Genomic DNA, 19,596 nt, shown 5'->3' on the forward strand with positions numbered 1-19,596 from the left:
TGCGTACTCGGCCATAACTTATTTTTTTTTCTTCTTTCCAACACGCGATAGTATTTTTCGCACGAGGGAACGTAATCGAGCCATTTGTCGCATAACGAACATTATTTCCTTTTTTTTTGTAAAAGTGTAGAGTGTGTATGAGAAAAATAGGATATATGTGGGCTCTCGTTTTATCCCCTGAAATTTCCTATCACATAAAAGGTTTTTGTTTTTTTTTTTTTTTTTTTTTTTCAATTAAAATAATCTACTATTTGTCTACGTTGTTTTTGGTCACAACGCACGTTCAATCTACGAAATTGCTAGTCAATGATATTTCTTTTTTGGTCAGTGAAAATATGAATTAAAAATTTATTTAATTGATTAAAAAGTTCTACGGTGTATTTTATCAATGATAAATTTGATGAAATAAAATGTATGAAAAATTTAACGAGTCTTCGTAAAAATTCATCAATGCACGTGTATTTACGAATAAAACGAAATTACGAGTCAATGATTTGCCAAGTATCATCACTGTACGATCGTTGATTCATTTTTCTCGTAGACTCGTAAAGAAAAATCATTGATTAAACACATCGTAGACACAATTAAAATTTAATACAATATTTCGATTACATATTCGAATTATTGATTGATTATACCATAAACTCTTTTATTATTTAATTACATTTTTCAGTCATTTGTAAAACTTGTCAAATTTATCGTTGATTAATTTTTTCGTAGACTCTTTAAAAAAATTTTTGTTATTTCGTTACCATTATTTTTAATATGGTAACATAAATTTTAAACGGTAAATTAAATTAAATTTAAATATATATATAACAAATAAAATATAATAAAAATTATTATATAATAATAATAATAATAATAATAATAATAATAATAATAATAATAATAAAGAATAAAGAATAAAAAATAGTAAAATAGATTCGTACAACTAAAAGAAAAAAAAGCAATTATATTATTAGTATCATTACAAAAGTTAAAATTAACCGATAAAGAATTTTGTCTAACTCTACCTACCACTAACTCAACCACCACCAGTACCATCAATACCAACACCACCCACTTACAGTGTTGACGAGTTTACGAACACAAACTGACAGAAAACTACTTTTTCACATGCTTTGGAAATAGACTAGCGAGATAAAAATACATACTCCTACCGTAGAAATATAGATCGAACGATCTAATTTCGTCGCGTGATTATATGCAAGAAAATATTTCTATGCAGGGTGGGTGAATAAACACATACACATGTACACACACATAGATACATACATACATACATACATAAATATATTTTTTTTTATTTGTTATATTAGGGTGAACCTAAAGTTCGTACGATTTATTTATTGGGTTGGCAATTAGATCATTGCTGATTTTAAAAGGCCACTTATTGACAAAATCCACAATCATTTACTTGCCCCAACCTAATATTATTTATTAATTTATTTTTTATTATTTATTAATTCTTTTTAAATAATATGATATATAATACAATAATATTTAATAATAATATAATAATACAATAATACAATAATATATAATAATATTATAATATAATAATATAATAATACAGTAATACAATAATATATAATAATACAATAATACAATAATATATAATAATATTATAATATAATAATATAATAATACAATAATACAATAATATATAATAATATTATAATATAATAATATAATAATACAATAATACAATAATATATAATAATATAATAATATAATAATATAATAATATTTAATAATATTTTTTATTAATTTTTTTATTACTCCTTTATTAAATAAATTTCACTTGCATGAAAATAATTTTATTGACTTCAAATAATTGCATTTATCTGAAGCAACACAATAAACATACGAACTTTTGATTCGAAATAATTATACATAAATAATCAATCAAATTGAACCACTCACTCACTCACTCACCTATGGTAAATTTTTTTTTTTTTACTCTTGAACATTGTTAGGATAATTTCGAATGGACTTATCGATTCTACGCAGCGCACAATGTATCGCCATCGTCGTCGTGATCGGCATAATTTTCATTCGCTATAAGACTCGAATAAACCTCTCTCTACACACATACAAATATACTCACACAAACACACATAATATAAACATAAATACATACATAGGAACACGTTGGTATAGACTATTATTTTTATTCTATCTTTTTCTTGCTTTTTTTTGTTTCTTTTCTTTTTACGATCTCTAAAAACGCACACATAAACTATATATATATATATATATATATATATATATATATATATATATATATATATATATATATATGTGTGTGTGTGTGTTGTTTTTTAAACGTCAATTTTAATTTCGAAATATAATATTAACGATCACTAATGGAAAAAAACCCCAAATTCGGTGAAGAGGATTATGCGAATACTAGATGACACGTGATTACCTTTTTTTTTTTTTTTTTTACTGAAAAAGAAAATCATTTTTTTCTTATTATTATTATTATTATTATTATTATTATTATTATTATTATTATTATTATTATTAATTTTTTTTCGTTTCTTTCTTTATGTTTTTTAATTTTCTTTTTGTTTTCTTTTTTTTTTTATTATTATTTTTTTATTTATGTGACATAAATGATTTTGTAATGACGTAATATAATCTGATTATTAATAATACGCGTATGTAGTATAACATGCTGTAGTATATATACATATATATATATATATATATATATATATATATATTCTTTTTCTTTTCTTTATGCATAAGTTAAGAACAAGAAGTAAAAGAAAAAAAAGAACAACAACAAGACGAGGATTAGCAAGGTATTCATTTCGTTTCCTATGCATATCACTCTCTCTCACACTCTCTCTCTCTCTCTCTCTCTCTCTCTCTCTCTCTCTCCATGTTCATCTCTTTATCTATTTATCTATCTCTCTTCCTCTCCTTTTTAATCAAATGCAGTTTCATAAATATGCAACGAAGCAACGAGGTTGTGTAATATACGTTACTACTATTCGCGCTATGAATCTATCATCGCTTCTAAGTTAGCATGTATTTATATAGAATAATTATTCTTTTCCTTATTTTCTTTCCTATCTATATATATATATATATATATATTTTTTTTAAATATCTATAACTTAAAATAAACAAAAATATTAAATTAAACGCGTCGATAAATATGTTGGAAGATTAACATATCGTTTATTTTATATATATTGGAGGAGGATAAAATTTGGGGGAGGATAATTTTTCATTCAAGTATAATAATTTATCAGTAATTGATAATTAAATATTTGTATCTAATATAAGAAAAAAAAAGAAGTTACAAAGGTTCAAACGTGTGAACGTGTGAACGTGTGATTGAGCAAGAATAATAATTATATTAATATGTAAATTGATAATTAATAATTACTATATAAATAAAAATAAAAATAGAAAATAAAAAATAAATATGTAAAAGTTGAGAAATAAAGTTTTGGGTGAAAATTCGATAGTAAACAAAATGTTAATTGAAATATATATTATAGTAGTAGAAGTAGTAGAAATAGTAGAGTTTATAATATATATATATATACACATTATACTACATATATTATATAACTACATTATTATTATATATATTATATAACTACATATATATATATATATACTACATTACTTGTACTTTAGTATACTTATATACTATATGGCCTATAGGTAGGCCTATAAGTACTATAGTACTACAAGTATACTTATTATAGTATACTATAAGTATACTATAAAGTATATAAGTATAAATATATATATATATATATATATATATATATATATATATACTTAAAGTATATATATTTCAGTAATAGGAAATCACGAGAATTAAAGAAAGGTGTATTATCAAATATATATAAAAATTAATGAAAATTTAATATTAAATAAAATATTAAATAAAATAATAAATAAAATAAAAAAACAAATATAATACGTGATGAATTTTGCGTTGGGGGAGAGAAGAGAGAGAGAGAGAGAGAGAGAGAGAGAGAAAAAGATTAAGTTAGTAAATTTACCAATTGAATGTTCCTCGAATCAAAATCACGAAGATCCGGATATATGAAACACGCACACACGCGCATATAATACACACATATATGTACCTACATATAGGGGAATACGAAAATATTCGGCGAGGGGTTAATATTGTTAAATTAAATGTATGTAGAATGTGTGACAACGTTAATACGACGCCGACGCCGACGCCGACGCCAACGTTGACGATGACGACGACGACGACGTCGTCGTCGTCGTCGCCAATGGTGACGTTTTAATAGAGGGAGGAAAGGGGGAAGGTGGGGGAGACCTCGATGGATTTCCTGGAAATATTTATCCGCCTCTATATTTTTCCTGTTAATCGCGTACAACGTCGTGTTGAAAACGAATGATCGGATCTCTCTCTCTCTCTCCCTCTCTTTCTCTCTCTCTCGTTATCCGAACTTGACAACTCGTATTTTTTGTATATATATATATTTATATTTCAATGATATTATATAATTTTTAATATCAGCTATGTTTTTTCTTTTTCTTTTTTTGTTTTTTTTTTTTCAGTTAAGTTACTATGTATTTTATTATATTTTTACCAGTATCTATAATGTTACATTCGTAATACTTTGTAATTTATTTTTATATTATTCTCAATGATATTTTTTATTATCTTATATCTAGAATATTTTTCTATTTAATTTACTATGTATTTTATTTTATTTTGCTTTATTCAATTATATTTTTAATACTATTTTTAATGTATAATAAATTTAATATATATATATATATATATATATATATATATATATATATATATATATATATATATATATATATATGTATACATTTACACTTTAAAATAAAAAATCATTTCTGAAATAATAAAACAAATTAAAAATAATCTTAGGGATAAGCAAAATGTGCATGAGTATCATCTAAGACAGTTAAATAGGAATAAAAACCGGATATATATATATATATATATATATATACTTTGGCGTGTATAACTTTTTCTCTCTCTTTCTCTCTTTCTATCTATCTATCTCGTATTTTTTCTCTCTCTCTCTCTCTCTTTTTCTCTACCATTCTTACGTAATCTCGTAATGGAGATATTCCGAAAGCCAAAGGCAATCTAATATATTCTCTCGCGTAATCCAATGATCGAATCTCTTTTTCTTTCTTTCTTTCTTTTTTTCTTTTTCACACATGTTTATCTTCTCTCTCTCTCTCTCTCTCTCTCTCTCTCTCTCTGTTATACACCCAACATGATCCGATTGGTGTGTTTGGTGTTTTGAAAATTCCACGCTGTTAGCAGCAAGCAGCAACTCCTACTACAATACGGCTGATAAAACACAAGGAATTGTTTATTGTAATCCGGCTGGCACATGTTTGCGTATCAAGCTGAGATAAGCTGGTTTTAAATGTCCATCTCTTGTTCGCCTACTCTCAAACCAGACTCTGCCATTTCCTCCGAGTGACGTAAAAACCCAACACGACATACTAAATAACTAACATAACACTACCATCATCATCATCATCATCATCATCAACCATCACCTTACTCTACCAAATATTTTCTATTAATCGATGATTCTCTCTCTCTCTCTCTCTCTCTCTCTCTCTCTTTCCCTCTCTCAATAAAATCAAACGAAAATGATGCAATAGAATAAAAATTTATTATGCAATTTGTTTATTTCATGAAACAAACTGTAATTGAAATTTTTATTATATTTTATATTACATTTTTATTTCAAGTATTTTGTTTTTATAACGTTTCAAAATTGATTTATTTTATTATTTTTTTTTTATATTTTCATATTTTCGTAATTGTCACAGATCATTTATATATGTCGATCATATTATTTAAATATTTATTAATAATTACAAATGTCGTTTAATTGTCAGTTTGGGAACAAAAAAAAATTAAAAAAATAATTTATCTTCGCATTCCACACATACTTTCTCTATCTTTTCTTATTTTTTTTTTTTTTTTACGTGTTACAACACGGAATATTTGAAATATTTGAAACATTTCGAATTTTAAAATACCTTTCTAGGATATCTCGTTCTCTCTTGCTCTTCCCTCTTTTCCCCATCTCCCCTTAATCTTTTCTTCTTTATCTAATCGCCTTTGACGAATTCCAGGAGTTAAAAAAAAAATACAAAAATAAAAAAAAACAAAATAGGCAACAGGCGCTAAGCAACAATCAATGTTTGATATAAATAACAATGCTGCAACATCCTGGAAGTGTTATTAAGAGTGTTGAAGATAGATAAAAGTAGGAGATGTGTTTTTCCGTTAAAAAATTTTACAATTTTTCTTTTTTCTTTATTTTTTCTTTTCATTATTTCACAATTTGTTGCTTTTTCGTTGAAACGAAACTTGTTAAGGATACAACGTATATCTTGAAATAATTTTCATTTATTTATACTTTGATTGATAATTAAATTGATCGTTTAATATAAATTTCGTTCGATTAATTAACATTATCATTAATCCAACATTTTGAATTTTTTTTTCTAATTAATTTTGAAGATCTTAATAAGGTAATTTTCTTCAGAAATATTTTCGATTTGTTTTAAACTTTGTTGTTGTAAATATTTCAAATAATAAATTTGTTTATTATTTGAAGGTAATTTAATAGATAGATCATTTTGAAATAAATGTATTTTTGATTATTCTTATTTTAAAGGTAATATTAAACTGATATTTGATACTTAATAAATATTTTAAATAATCAAAAAAAAAGAAACTAAAGAATAATAATATCATATAATAATATCATATTAAATTGAATTTTATTAATCGCGAGATGCCAAATGCTGAATAATTTTTAATATAATAAATCGATTAGAATGAAAATAATAATAAAGAAAGAAAAAAAAAAGGAAGAAGAAGAAGAAGAAGAAGAAATTAATATCATCCTCTAATATAAATTCGAGTTGTTCAAACTAAAAGAGAAACTTATATTGGCGATGATCCAAAATCTACGATCTTAGGAAACTGAACACTTAGAAGACAAGAAGAAGAAAAAGTAGAAGTAGAAGTAGAAGAAGAAGAAGAAGAAGAAGAAGAAAATTTGCGACGTGTTCCACAGGTGTTAAACTTAGAAACCGCGAACTAATTAAGTCTCATTCGACGGGGTCGTTCTAAAGCAATTGGGAATTTTAACTCGTCGTAGGGTTATTCTTAATTAAATTGCGAGTTTAAACGATGACTCCTCCTCGAGTCAACTTTGTGTGTATTTTTACAATTTTCTATTAGAAACAAATAAAATTATGGAATTAAAAAAAGATTCATAAAATAACGTGAGAAAAAATAAAAGAATATTTTCATGTTAATTAGATTTTTTCTATTACCATATATTTAGGAATTTTCTTTTATATATATATATATATATATATATATATATATATATATATATATATATATATATATATACATTTAATCAATTTAAAATCAAAATATTTTTTTTATTTACATAAATTTATATATTGGATATATTATAAATTTTCAAACATTATAAACCATAGGGGAAAACGTGAATAAATTTATTATTGCAAAGAAATTAATATTATTAATTTTAATTGTTATTATATTAATTATTAATATATTATGAATTATAATAATAATAATATAATATATAAATTATAATAATAATAAATAATAATAATTATTATTATTATTATAATATATGAATATAATAATAATAATAATAATTATAATGTAATTAATTAATAAATATATATTATAACTTTATAATTATATATATATATATATATATATATATAATATTATTATTATTATTATTATTATTATTATTATTATTATTATTATTATTATTATTATTATTATCATTATTAGTATTATTATTATTATTATATATAAATATAATTATAATAATAATTATTAATAATAATAATTAATAATATAATATTATATTATTAATATTAATATTAATAATTAATAATAGATTTCAAGTGTAAACAAAAGCTCCCTTACGCATTACTTTTTTTTATTATTACTACTATATTTATTTTTTTTTTATATCCTATTCTACGTTAATTAATTTAATAGCTATGATTTATAACAAAAATATGAATTAAAACTATTCTATTAAGAGAAATGTGTAATTTCAGCTAATATTCTCTATAATTAAAATTTTATGAAATAAAAATGATAAGAAATAATAATTAGTCTTACAATAGTCAATTATCGATCGAATATCATCACAAATCGATCATTCAATCGTTCGATCGATCAATCTTACTACAAACTATTCTCTCATGACAAAACTTGTCCCACCTATCGTTTAACATTTTCTACAAACATTATACAGAATTTTTTGTTAATACCAAACAATTGAACGTTGATATTATTTTTGTTGAAAACTGTCTTATCTAAAAACTTCCGTTGATTCTTCACCAATGTTAGAAACCTTTCACGTGTTTATCTATTAGAACATACTTTACGATACTTTAAAGCTTTCCTTTAAGAACTTTATCTTCGTTGCTTTTAAATCGACACTTCGAATGACTTATACATGTTTCTCTCATATATATATATATGTTTAGAAGAAAACAACGTTTTTTTTTTTTTTTAAATAATGTATTAGGTCGAGTCATAAATAACTTCCGTTTTTTATGAGACAAAGAATGGCGTTTCTGCGACTGATAAGTGCAAGACACCTTTCATGGAGTTTTTTTTTGCACTCTTTGCAATTGTTCAACGTATCTATTGGATTTTGCTCCAATATTACCCTTAAAAGGTTCATCAAAGTCGAAAATACGTCCTGCACTCGGTTCATCTTTTAAGATCGTATCTCCAGAACGGAATTTTACAAACCAATTTCTGACTGCCCTATCAATTATCAGTCCTTCACTGTATACGCTGCATATTTTTTCAGTTGCCACCTTAGTGCTATTGCCTTGTTTCAATTCCTTAAAGCATTACATGTTGAATATGCACTTTTTACTATCCATTTCAGTGGTTAAGAAAAACTGTTAAATGTAACATTGACTACATAAAAAAAGTTAACAGAAGACTAACTGAATAGCCTCATCTATATAGTGATATCGAAAATCCGTTTGTTTCGGTGACTTATAGTAGATAAATACGAAAAATAGATTCTACATAGCCGCATCGGAAGTTACTAAATGACTCGACCTAATAATATATTGGGTTGTCCGGAAAGTTCTAGCCGATATTGACGGAAGATTAAAACGCAACGCATTTAAATTTTTTTATTTGATATATATGTATTAAATTATATACAAGTGCCATTTTGTTCTAAAATCTTTCAATATTGTAATCAATCACAAAATTTTATCCTTCCAGAACTTCTCAGGTTTTTTTTAGTAAAACAACTTTATATGCCACTTACCGAAAATCGGCACGAACTTTCCGAACAACCCAATAAAAAGAGTGTTTTGTAGTTGACATCGTTGATGATACTTCAGATAAAATTTGTTTAAAAATTTTGTTTTGTTTTGGACACCCTATATATGTATGTATATATCCCTTTTTTACCCCCCCAGAGTACAATTTCCTTTTCAGAATCAGTTTGCGAGTTCCCCTTTCGTAGTCCAGTCAAAATAGCCCTGAAATCGGGTTTTTGAGCTATACGGCTGAAAAAATATGGAAATTATCAGAAAAATGCGTACAATACTGTGGGCAAAGTAAAAAAGTTCTCAACCACCGGGAAAGAGGTGAAAAAAATTAAAAACTACCCCAAAATACGATTTTTGGATTATATGTTAAAAATATCAAAAAAAGTTTCAAATAAAAGTTGTAGAACATAAAATTTTAGGCCTATCTATATCAGACCATTTTTCCCCTAAAACGCACCCTTTCACCCCTACGACGGTTCAAAGTACTCAAAAAATGAAAATTCAATAAAAAATATAAAAATGGGACTTTTTAAAATTTTTTTTTTTAATTATCTTTAAAAAACTACAAAGAACAATCGTAGGGAAACAAAAAATTTTTTTTTCATCCCTTCTATTAAAAATCAAGGGGTGAAAACGGTTTTTGCTCGATATTTCGCTTAAAACGGGTTATTTAAAAAAATTTTCTTTTTCATATGAATTTTTAATTTATTTTTTAAATTTTGGTGTTGAATTTATATTTATAAATATTTACCTGTAGGAAATATCCCAATTTAAAGACAGGTAATTACTCCCTTAGTCCTACGCCTTTGTAGAAAGAAACAGAAAATGAAGCTATCCTGCTCTTACTCATTGTGACGTAGTTCGCCATGGCACGCATGCGCAAACTCCTAACTTCCATGCGTGCAAGAGAGATAGACAACCTATTGTTAGCTTCGTCTAAATGTAAACAGTATAATGCGATGAAACCCTTTTTCTTAAATATATTCTCTTTTTCTTCTATATTCTCTATAGCTCGAGAGTCTCGCGCGCATCTGTGACAGCATGATAGATTTTTGAAAATATCTCAAAAAGTAAGCGAGATAAAGCGATTTTGTATTAATAATGTTTTGTAGACAATTTTATTTGCTACAAAAAAGGTTCAGTACTAAAATATATTATCTTCCTCACTTTTCGAGATATATTAAAAAAATTAAAAAACTTTTCCCACCTTTTCTTACATTTTTGAAAATATCTCAAAAAGTAAGCGAGAAAAAGCGATTTTGTATTAATAATGTTTTGTAGACAATTTTATTTGCTACAAAAAAGGTTCAGTACTAAAATATATTATCTTCCTCACTTTTCTAGATATATTAAAAAAATTAAAAAACTATTCCCACCTTTTCTTACATTTTTGAAAATATCTCAAAGAGTAAGCGAGAAAAAGCGATTTTGTATTAATAATGTTTTGTAGACAATTTTATTTGCTACAAAAAAGGTTCAGTACTAAAATATATTATCTTCCACACTTTTCTAGATATATTAAAAAAATTAAAAAACTATTCCCACCTTTTCTTACATTTTTGAAAATATCTCAAAAAGTAAGCGAGAAAAAGCGATTTTGTATTAATAATGTTTTGTAGACAATTTTATTTGCTACAAAAAAGGTTCAGTACTAAAATATATTATCTTCCTCACTTTTCGAGATATATTAAAAAAATATGATTACTCTCTTACCTGATACTTTTCATTAAGTTTCACCACTGACAAGGACAGCGCAAGGTCTTGCCCTCTCGGATTTTGTTCAAATTTTGCAGGATGATAGATTTTGCTTACCTTTTTACGAATATATAGTGTTATAGGAGCCACTACTCAATAATTTTTGAGATATTTGCTATTAAAAATGCTTATGAGGCTATCTAGTGTTTAAATTTACTTCTGAAGTAAGCAATGGTATATAATAGGTTTAGGATAACGACAACGATTCGGCGATTCGTTCCAATAGTGGGCCGAGTCTTTTAGGGTTCGAATCTTGGGAGGTAAATTTTTTTTTTTCTATTTTTATATGTAAAGATACATAATAGAGTTTAAATAAGTTGAAAATGAAATGTCTTAAATGACTAGAAACCTTATAAGAGTTTTTTTTTTATTAGCATTTGTATATGTTCTCAATTCTCACTATTTTCAAAATAAATATCAATGATTAGACTGCTAAAATTTCTCAAAAAATCACGAAAATATATCAAGACTTTTCTTATTTTTGTTAATTATTAATCCTAATCAGTAATTAAGACTTTCCTACACTTGTTATAATAAAAAAAAAATATGTAAAGTGTTTTAAAATACATTAATAGAGAGAAATAAATGATAAAATTTATTAAAATGTAATAAAAAAATTTTTTTTTAAATTTTAAAACTTGAAAAAAAATAGTAGTTATCGAAGGCCCACGGCCAGACCGGCCTAAAACGTAAAATTAGTAGGTTTGCTTTAAAAATTATGAAGAAAATCTAAATATGCACTCACTTTAAAAAATGCAATTTAAAGTTTAAAAATCGAAAATTACGTATTAAGACACTTTAAATAATTTTTTTGAATTTTTTTTCGAAAAGTCCATTGAAAAACAAAACTTTTATGTAGAATGGTAATTTTCATTTGGATGAGTTTTAAAAAAGGTACGGGCTAAAAACCACAGAAAGAGCTGCTTTTTGAAAATTCGATATCTTTCAGATATCAGGCAGATCAAAAAATGCCACAATTTAGGAGGAAGGGTTTTTCAGTGGGTACTAAAAGATACCAAAAAATGGCGGAAATCAAAAATAAAAATTTTTAAAACCGTCCGATTTGGCGTGGAATGCCCCATATGTACAGAATAATATTTATTACAAAACAATAAAAGCATTTCCCAAGTGAGAATAGAGAGTAAACAGTGATTCAGCCCTACGTGAGAATCTGAATGTACACTGCAATAAACATATCGAAAAAAAATTAATTAATTAATAAATAATATAATTAATAATTAAAAATTAATTTGTCTAGATATTTTAGTATTTTTTCAAAATCATTGATATTTATTTTGAAAATAGTGAGAATTGAGAACATATACAAATGCTAATAAAAAAAAAACTCTTATAAGGTTTCTAGTCATTTAAGACATTTCATTTTCAACTTATTTAAACTTTATTATGTATCTTTACATATAAAAATAGAAAAAAAAAAATTTACCTCCCAAGATTCGAACCCTAAAAGACTCGGCCCACTATTGGAACGAATCGCCGAATCGTTGTCGTTATCCTAAACTTATTATTACCATAGCTTACTTCAGAAGTAAATTTAAACACTAGATAGCCTCATAAGCATTTTTAATGGCAAATATCTCAAAAATTATTGAGTAGTGGCTCCTATAACACTATATATTCGTAAAAAGGTAAGCAAAATCTATCATCCTGCAAAATTTGAACAAAATCCGAGAGGGCAAGACCTTGCGCTGTCCTTGTCAGTGGTGAAACTTAATAAAAAGTATCAGGTAAGAGAGTAATCATATTTTTTTAATATATCTCGAAAAGTGAGGAAGATAAAATATTTTAGTACTGAACCTTTTTTTTAGCAAATAAAATTGTCTACAAAACATTATTAATACAAAATCGCTTTATCTCGCTTACTTTTTGAGATATTTTCAAAAATGTAAGAAAAGGTGGGAATAGTTTTTTAATTTTTTTAATATATCTCGAAAAGTGAGGAAGATAAAATATTTTAGTACTGAACCTTTTTTGTAGCAAATAAAATTGTCTACAAAACATTATTAATACAAAATCGTTTTATCTCGCTTACTTTTTGAGATATTTTCAAAAATGTAAGAAAAGGTGGGAATAGTTTTTTAATTTTTTTAATATATCTCGAAAAGTGAGGAAGATAAAATATTTTAGTACTAAACCTTTTTTTAGCAAATAAACTTGTCTACAAAACATTATTAATACAAAATCGCTTTATCTCGCTTACTTTTTGAGATATTTTCAAAAATCTATCATGCTGTCACAGATGCGCGCGAGACTCTCGAGCTATAGAGAATATAGAAGAAAAAGAGAATATATTTAAGAAAAAGGGTTTCATCGCATTATACTGTTTACATTTAGACGAAGCTAACAATAGGTTGTCTATCTCTCTTGCACGCATGGAAGTTAGGAGTTTGCGCATGCGTGCCATGGCGAACTACGTCACAATGAGTAAGAGCAGGATAGCTTCATTTTCTGTTTCTTTCTACAAAGGCGTAGGACTAAGGGAGTAATTACCTGTCTTTAAATTGGGATATTTCCTACAGGTAAATATTTATAAATATAAATTCAACACCAAAATTTAAAAAATAAATTAAAAATTCATATGAAAAAGAAAATTTTTTTAAATAACCCGTTTTAAGCGAAATATCGAGCAAAAACCGTTTTCACCCCTTGATTTTTAATAGAAGGGATGAAAAAAAAATTTTTTGTTTCCCTACGATTGTTCTTTGTAGTTTTTTAAAGATAATTAAAAAAAAAAATTTTAAAAAGTCCCATTTTTATATTTTTTATTGAATTTTCATTTTTTGAGTACTTTGAACCGTCGTAGGGGTGAAAGGGTGCGTTTTAGGGGAAAAATGGTCTGATATAGATAGGCCTAAAATTTTATGCTCTACAACTTTTATTTGAAACTTTTTTTGATATTTTTAACATATAATCCAAAAATCGTATTTTGGGGTAGTTTTTAATTTTTTTCACCCCTTTCCCGGTGGTTGAGAACTTTTTTACTTTGCCCACAGTATTGTACGCATTTTTCTGATAATTTCCATATTTTTTCAGCCGTATAGCTCAAAAACCCGATTTCAGGGCTATTTTGACTGGACTATTCGATAAGAGTTGAAGAGAACGTCATAGAATATTCTTGTAAATAGGTAAAACCATAAAATTTGAACTTTGATTGTGTAACTAAACTTTTAAAAGAATCTTATGTAGTGGAAAAGGGGGGGCCGGGATGAAGGAAGGAAAGAAGTGGGAAAAAAAAGAGAACAAAATCTTACAAAAGTTTATTTTTTTTTTATTACCGATATACGTAAAAGGGTCATAAAACTATTTCCCCCCCCCCTGTATTCGTCTCATTCTCCCCCTTTTCTTCATCCTCCCTCACCTATCCCCTATTATTCTCTTATTCTTATCTCATTCTTTGAAGTGAAAGAAAATTTCTTTTTTTTTTTTTTTTGGTGTGCGTGTTGATATATAAAAGGGCTCGCCTTTGAACAAATATTTGATTTTATGAAGCAAAAATCCGAACGAGGTGGTTTGAATTTTTTTTCGGTTTTCTTTATCTTTCTTATCGGATTTATTTATTGAAGAAAAATTGAAATTAGAACAAGAAAAAAATGAAATATGATAGAAATAAAAATTAGTAATGAGAAAAGTCATTGGCTAGTAGTTTATTTACAAAAGGAATTTTACAATTAAATTTGTTAATGAACATTTTGGGAATTGTTGAGAAAGGAGGGTGGAAGAAGGGGGAGAATCTTATAAAAAAAAATAAACAAAATAGAACTGTTTTAATAAAAGCACATATTTGATCGTTAACCTTTTGACATACAAATAAAATGCCGAGGCATTTTATTTTGAAATTTACATTGCTTTATAAAATGCAATAAGATTGATAATTAATTAACCCTTTGAATGCTGAATACTTTCAACTAAAATTTTTTTGTAGGAACAGAATAATTTATTATTAACCAGATTCTAATAATAAATTATATTTAATAATTAAAGTTTTTGTTTCTGTGTGAATATAATTTAATTAATTTAAATAAACATTACATTATTTTACATTAATATTAACAAACACGTATAAGCGTCGATAGACTACTCTGGTAATTTTTATTAAATGCAGCATATATGCGTCCATAGCACTCTAAGGGTGATTATGTAATACTATAAAATAACATTTTAATAATTTTGTAATGTGTGATACTTGATAAAGCAGAAACAGCTGAAAACAATTTTCGACGTTTTGGAGACGTCAAAGTCTATAATGAAACATAAAATAAATGACATCTCCAAGACGTCATTGTATGTCAAAGGGTTAATAATAAAAAAATTTCTTCGAAAGATTGAAAAGAAATCAAACGTGGAAGAAAAGTAGAAGAAAGAAATGATAAGAAAAAACTGAACAAAACTTGAGACAAACAAGAACTTGAGACAACAAACAATTACTCCATGTTAAGGGTTGGTAAAGGGAATCACAGTATATAATCTACGAACGAAAATATTATTTCCACTTTCCGTGATAACTATAAAAAAAAAAAAAAAAAGAATTATCCTTCAGCATCGTATCGTGTTGTTTTTCGTTCTCGTGTTCCACGAGAAAAACAAAAGTAATACGAAAATGATGGCCGATAGTTTTCTTTCTCATAAAAAGAAAAAGTAATATAAAGTGCTGAGAAAGAGAGAAAAAGAGAGAGAAAGAAAGTAAAAGAAATAAAAAGAGAAGAAATAGAAGTGGTGGGTGGTTTAGGGGTGGGGGTGGTAGAGTGGTAGAAAATAAAAAAAGAACAAAAAAAATATTATTTGCCCTCCCCCCTTACTCTCTCTTTCTCTCTCTATGTTGTCTCTTTCTATCATCTTCATAATCATCATAATCATCATCATAATCCCTCCTCTCTCTAGTACTAATTCGCAAACTATGTGTATAATATGTGTGTATGTGTGTACTCACGTAAAGGAGCCGAGTATACTTGGCACGCGTGTATGTGTGTATGTATACGCGGGTACATCTACATGTAGAAATGGTCGAACTTCGAAAGGTTATTTTTAGATTAGGTTTCCTCTCGTCGTGTAAGGCCACGAAGTAGAAGAGGAGGAGGAGGAGGATAGGAGGTGGAGAAGGTGGGGAAGAGGAGAGATCTCTCTCTCTTTGGCGTCGAGACGCTCAGTGTAAGAAAGGCGTCGGTGGAGGACGTTAGCTTTTTGCTAAATAATACTTAAAAAACGATAGTGAGAAGAGGAACGATAAAAATCAATTAACGAATCAACGACAGAACATCCTTTACCCCCCTCAAACCCCCCTAGAATCGAAACCATCAGCCACTGTTCACCCTATCATCGACCAACTCAAACCAAGCAACCATAATCGAACGGTACTCTGCCATACCGTGAAGAAGAGAAATACGAAGTGTGTGAGAAAGAGAGAAAGAGAGAGGGGGAGGAGATATAAAAAGAAACTAAAAAGAAAACTAAACAAAAAAAAGTAATAGAAGAAGAAGAAGGAAGAGAGATAAAGATACAGAAAGTGTGTGAGATATATATATATAAATATATATATATATATGATATGTGTTTGTAAGGAGAAAAAGAGAAGGGGAATAAAAGGGTTAAACGATAGGAGAGATAAAGAGAAGTATATATATATATATACACGTATATACACGTAGGAGAGTGAAAGAAGAAAAGGGGGAGGAAGTAAAGAAACACACACACACCGACGTCCAAAACAAAATCTTCTCACGAACGAACGACCGACCGACCGAAAGTCAAGATTATTGTTACTATTATTAATAATAATAATAATTATTATTATTATTAATTTATTTATTTTGTTTTTTAAATTATTATTATTTTTATATTATTTATTTTTTTCCCTGTCAATTTTGTTCGACATTTTTTGTCTTTGTTTAGAGAGGTTTATTCGATTGATCGATTCTTTTTTGTTTTATCATTTTTTTTTTTTAAATAATTTTTATTACTTTCGTTACTTGTTACTATTGATACAATTTTTATTTTTTTTTTGTTTTTTATAAATTGTTTAATTTTGTATACTTGAATTTTTTGACGACGAAGACAACGACGACGATCAACGATCATATATACAAATATATATTTGAATAATATATGATAGAAAAAAGAAAAAAAAAGAAAAGAAAATAAAAACGAACGCTTTTGAACGAATAAATAAATCGACGAATTAGCCAACGAATTATGGCAACCACCGCCATGGATCCAGTCGACATTGCGAATATCCTAGCACAGGAACTGCTTTATCAGCAGGTAACCACATGATAAGCCTGATTATAAGTATTCGTGTTTCTTTCCTTATCTTTGAATTCTAATGAAATTCGTTTTTATTGAGGTTTGTTGTTTTTTTTTCTTTTTGAGTTTTTTTTTCTTTTTCTTTTTATATCTTACTTTTTACCGCAATTATTTTATATTTTTTCCTTCCTTTTGTTTTTTTTTTCTTTTTTTTTTTATATACACAAGTTCGGTCATCATTCGTGTTACGTTTCGATGCGTCATGATGTGGGGTATCGTAAAATAATTTGTTTTCTTGATTTAATATACAAGTTATGCGTAAAAATAAGCGTGTAACGCGTAATACGTGAGTGAATGTGTGTGTGTGGAAGTGTATGTGTTTTTTTAACGATGTATTTAAATTTAAAATATTGATAATAATGAAATATATATATTAATAATAATAATATAATAATACATATATATAATATATATTAATATTATTTAATATATATATTAATATTAATATATATGTATATATAATATAATATTATATAAAAAAAAAATATTTTATTATATATAATAAAATAATATTATTTATATATATAATAATATTTAATATGTAATAAATAAATATAATATATAATTATTTATATATATTAATATAATATTATATTATATAATTAAATTTAATTTTATACTATATGTAATAATAATATAATAATACATATAATATTGAAAAACAATTTTTTTGTCTATAACTTCTTTTTGTGATGTGTGTTGGAATTTTCAATTAATTTGAAATTATTAATTAAAAATATTAATTTCGTGACTTTTATTAATAGGTTGTTCTAGAAAATATTGTGAATTTCCAACTAAAATTCATAGAAAACATTTAGAATATCTTTCACACTATTATATATTAAAATATAATTTAAACAGTAAGAATTCTATTTTATGAATCAACCTTAATGAAATAATTTTTGTTATCTTATATAAATATTAAATTAATCATTTTAATTCATGCAAATTTTTTACTGCGTTAAAATTTTCATATTATAGAAAATAAAAACAATTTAAGTAAATCATAAAAAATTAATTTTCGTACAATTAAGTATAACGTGTAAAATTGAATTCGCGTGGTGTTTTAATGATCACTCGTGTATATGAACTTGAAAGAGAAAGTTTAGTAATGTAAGAGGTAAAAAAAAAAAGAGATAGAGAAAGAGAAAGATATAAATACGATAGAGATAGAGCACAACGATGCGAACGAACGAACGAACGAACGAAAGAACGAAACAATTGTGCAATATTGTGCAACGTTGGTTGGAAGTTCCACGCTGGGTCGGTTGTCTCTATTCCTGGAAAAAACAAATCGTTCAAAACGTACGGGGAATAATAGTCTTTTTTATTACCATTTTGTTGTTGTTTTATATATATATATGGATATCATCGTTACAAAAGTTTCAACATTCTAGCAAACAAATATATCCCCTTAACCCAATGCTAAAACCTATGAAAATGGAATATTTCGAAACAATTGTAAAATTCTAATCTCGATTAGAATTTCTCTAATCGTTTCTCTTTAAAAAAAATAGTATATTACTCTTTAATATTCGTATTCTCTGTCTATTCTCTTTAACTTATTTTTAGTTTACTTTTTTTTTATTATTATTTTATTTTTATATTATTTATATTTAATGATATCAAAATTTACTTGTTTTGTTTTAAATTGTGACAGTGTTTGTAAGTTAAAAAAAAAACAAAAACAAAAACAGAAAAATACATCTCATGATTTATCTCATATTACCATGATTTGTATTAATAAATTAAATTATAAAATATAGTTTTTTTTTTCTATTTTTAAACGTACAAATAATTATAGTAATTAGTAATAGTAATAATAATAATAATTACAATTACAATTTTGTAAAATCAATTTCATTTATTTTTCTTCATTCATCCTTAGTTTTTTTGAGGAGGAAAAAATCAATTAAACTTAAAAGTGTCTATTCAAGTGTGAGGGGGGAAAAATGGAATAAAAAAAAAGAAAAATAGAAAACTAAAACGAGAATAACTTTTTTCATGGAATTCCCTGCTGCAAGGTCGCCTATCGACCTCTTTCATTGACGTAAAGTAGAACGTGCGATGTTTTAAAGAACATTAAAGAGATGTATCAATCATAGATTCTTTTTAAAAGATTCA

At 26.0% G+C, this 19,596-nt stretch overlaps 1 protein-coding gene across 3 annotated transcripts in view; it reads left to right on the forward strand.

Moving 5' to 3' along the window:
• Window positions 1-19,596, forward strand: part of kay (transcription factor kayak) — a 60,531-nt gene that overhangs the window by 32,162 nt on the left and 8,773 nt on the right. Inside the window, exon 1 of one of the 3 annotated variants that reach the window (XM_015323778.2) lies at window positions 16,309-17,430. The exons of the other annotated variants lie outside the window; for them this stretch is intronic. Within the exon in view, the coding sequence (XP_015179264.1) occupies window positions 17,362-17,430 (69 nt within the window). The 5' untranslated portion in view covers window positions 16,309-17,361. Of the gene's footprint in view, window positions 1-16,308; window positions 17,431-19,596 lie in introns of those variants that run through there. 3 annotated transcript variants of the gene reach the window in all.

The sequence above is a fragment of the Polistes dominula genome, unplaced genomic scaffold, assembly GCF_049000335.1.
Source record: "Polistes dominula isolate Pdom_NZ unplaced genomic scaffold, Pdom_raw_medaka contig_73, whole genome shotgun sequence".
NCBI classification, from domain to species: Eukaryota; Metazoa; Arthropoda; class Insecta; order Hymenoptera; family Vespidae; genus Polistes; species Polistes dominula.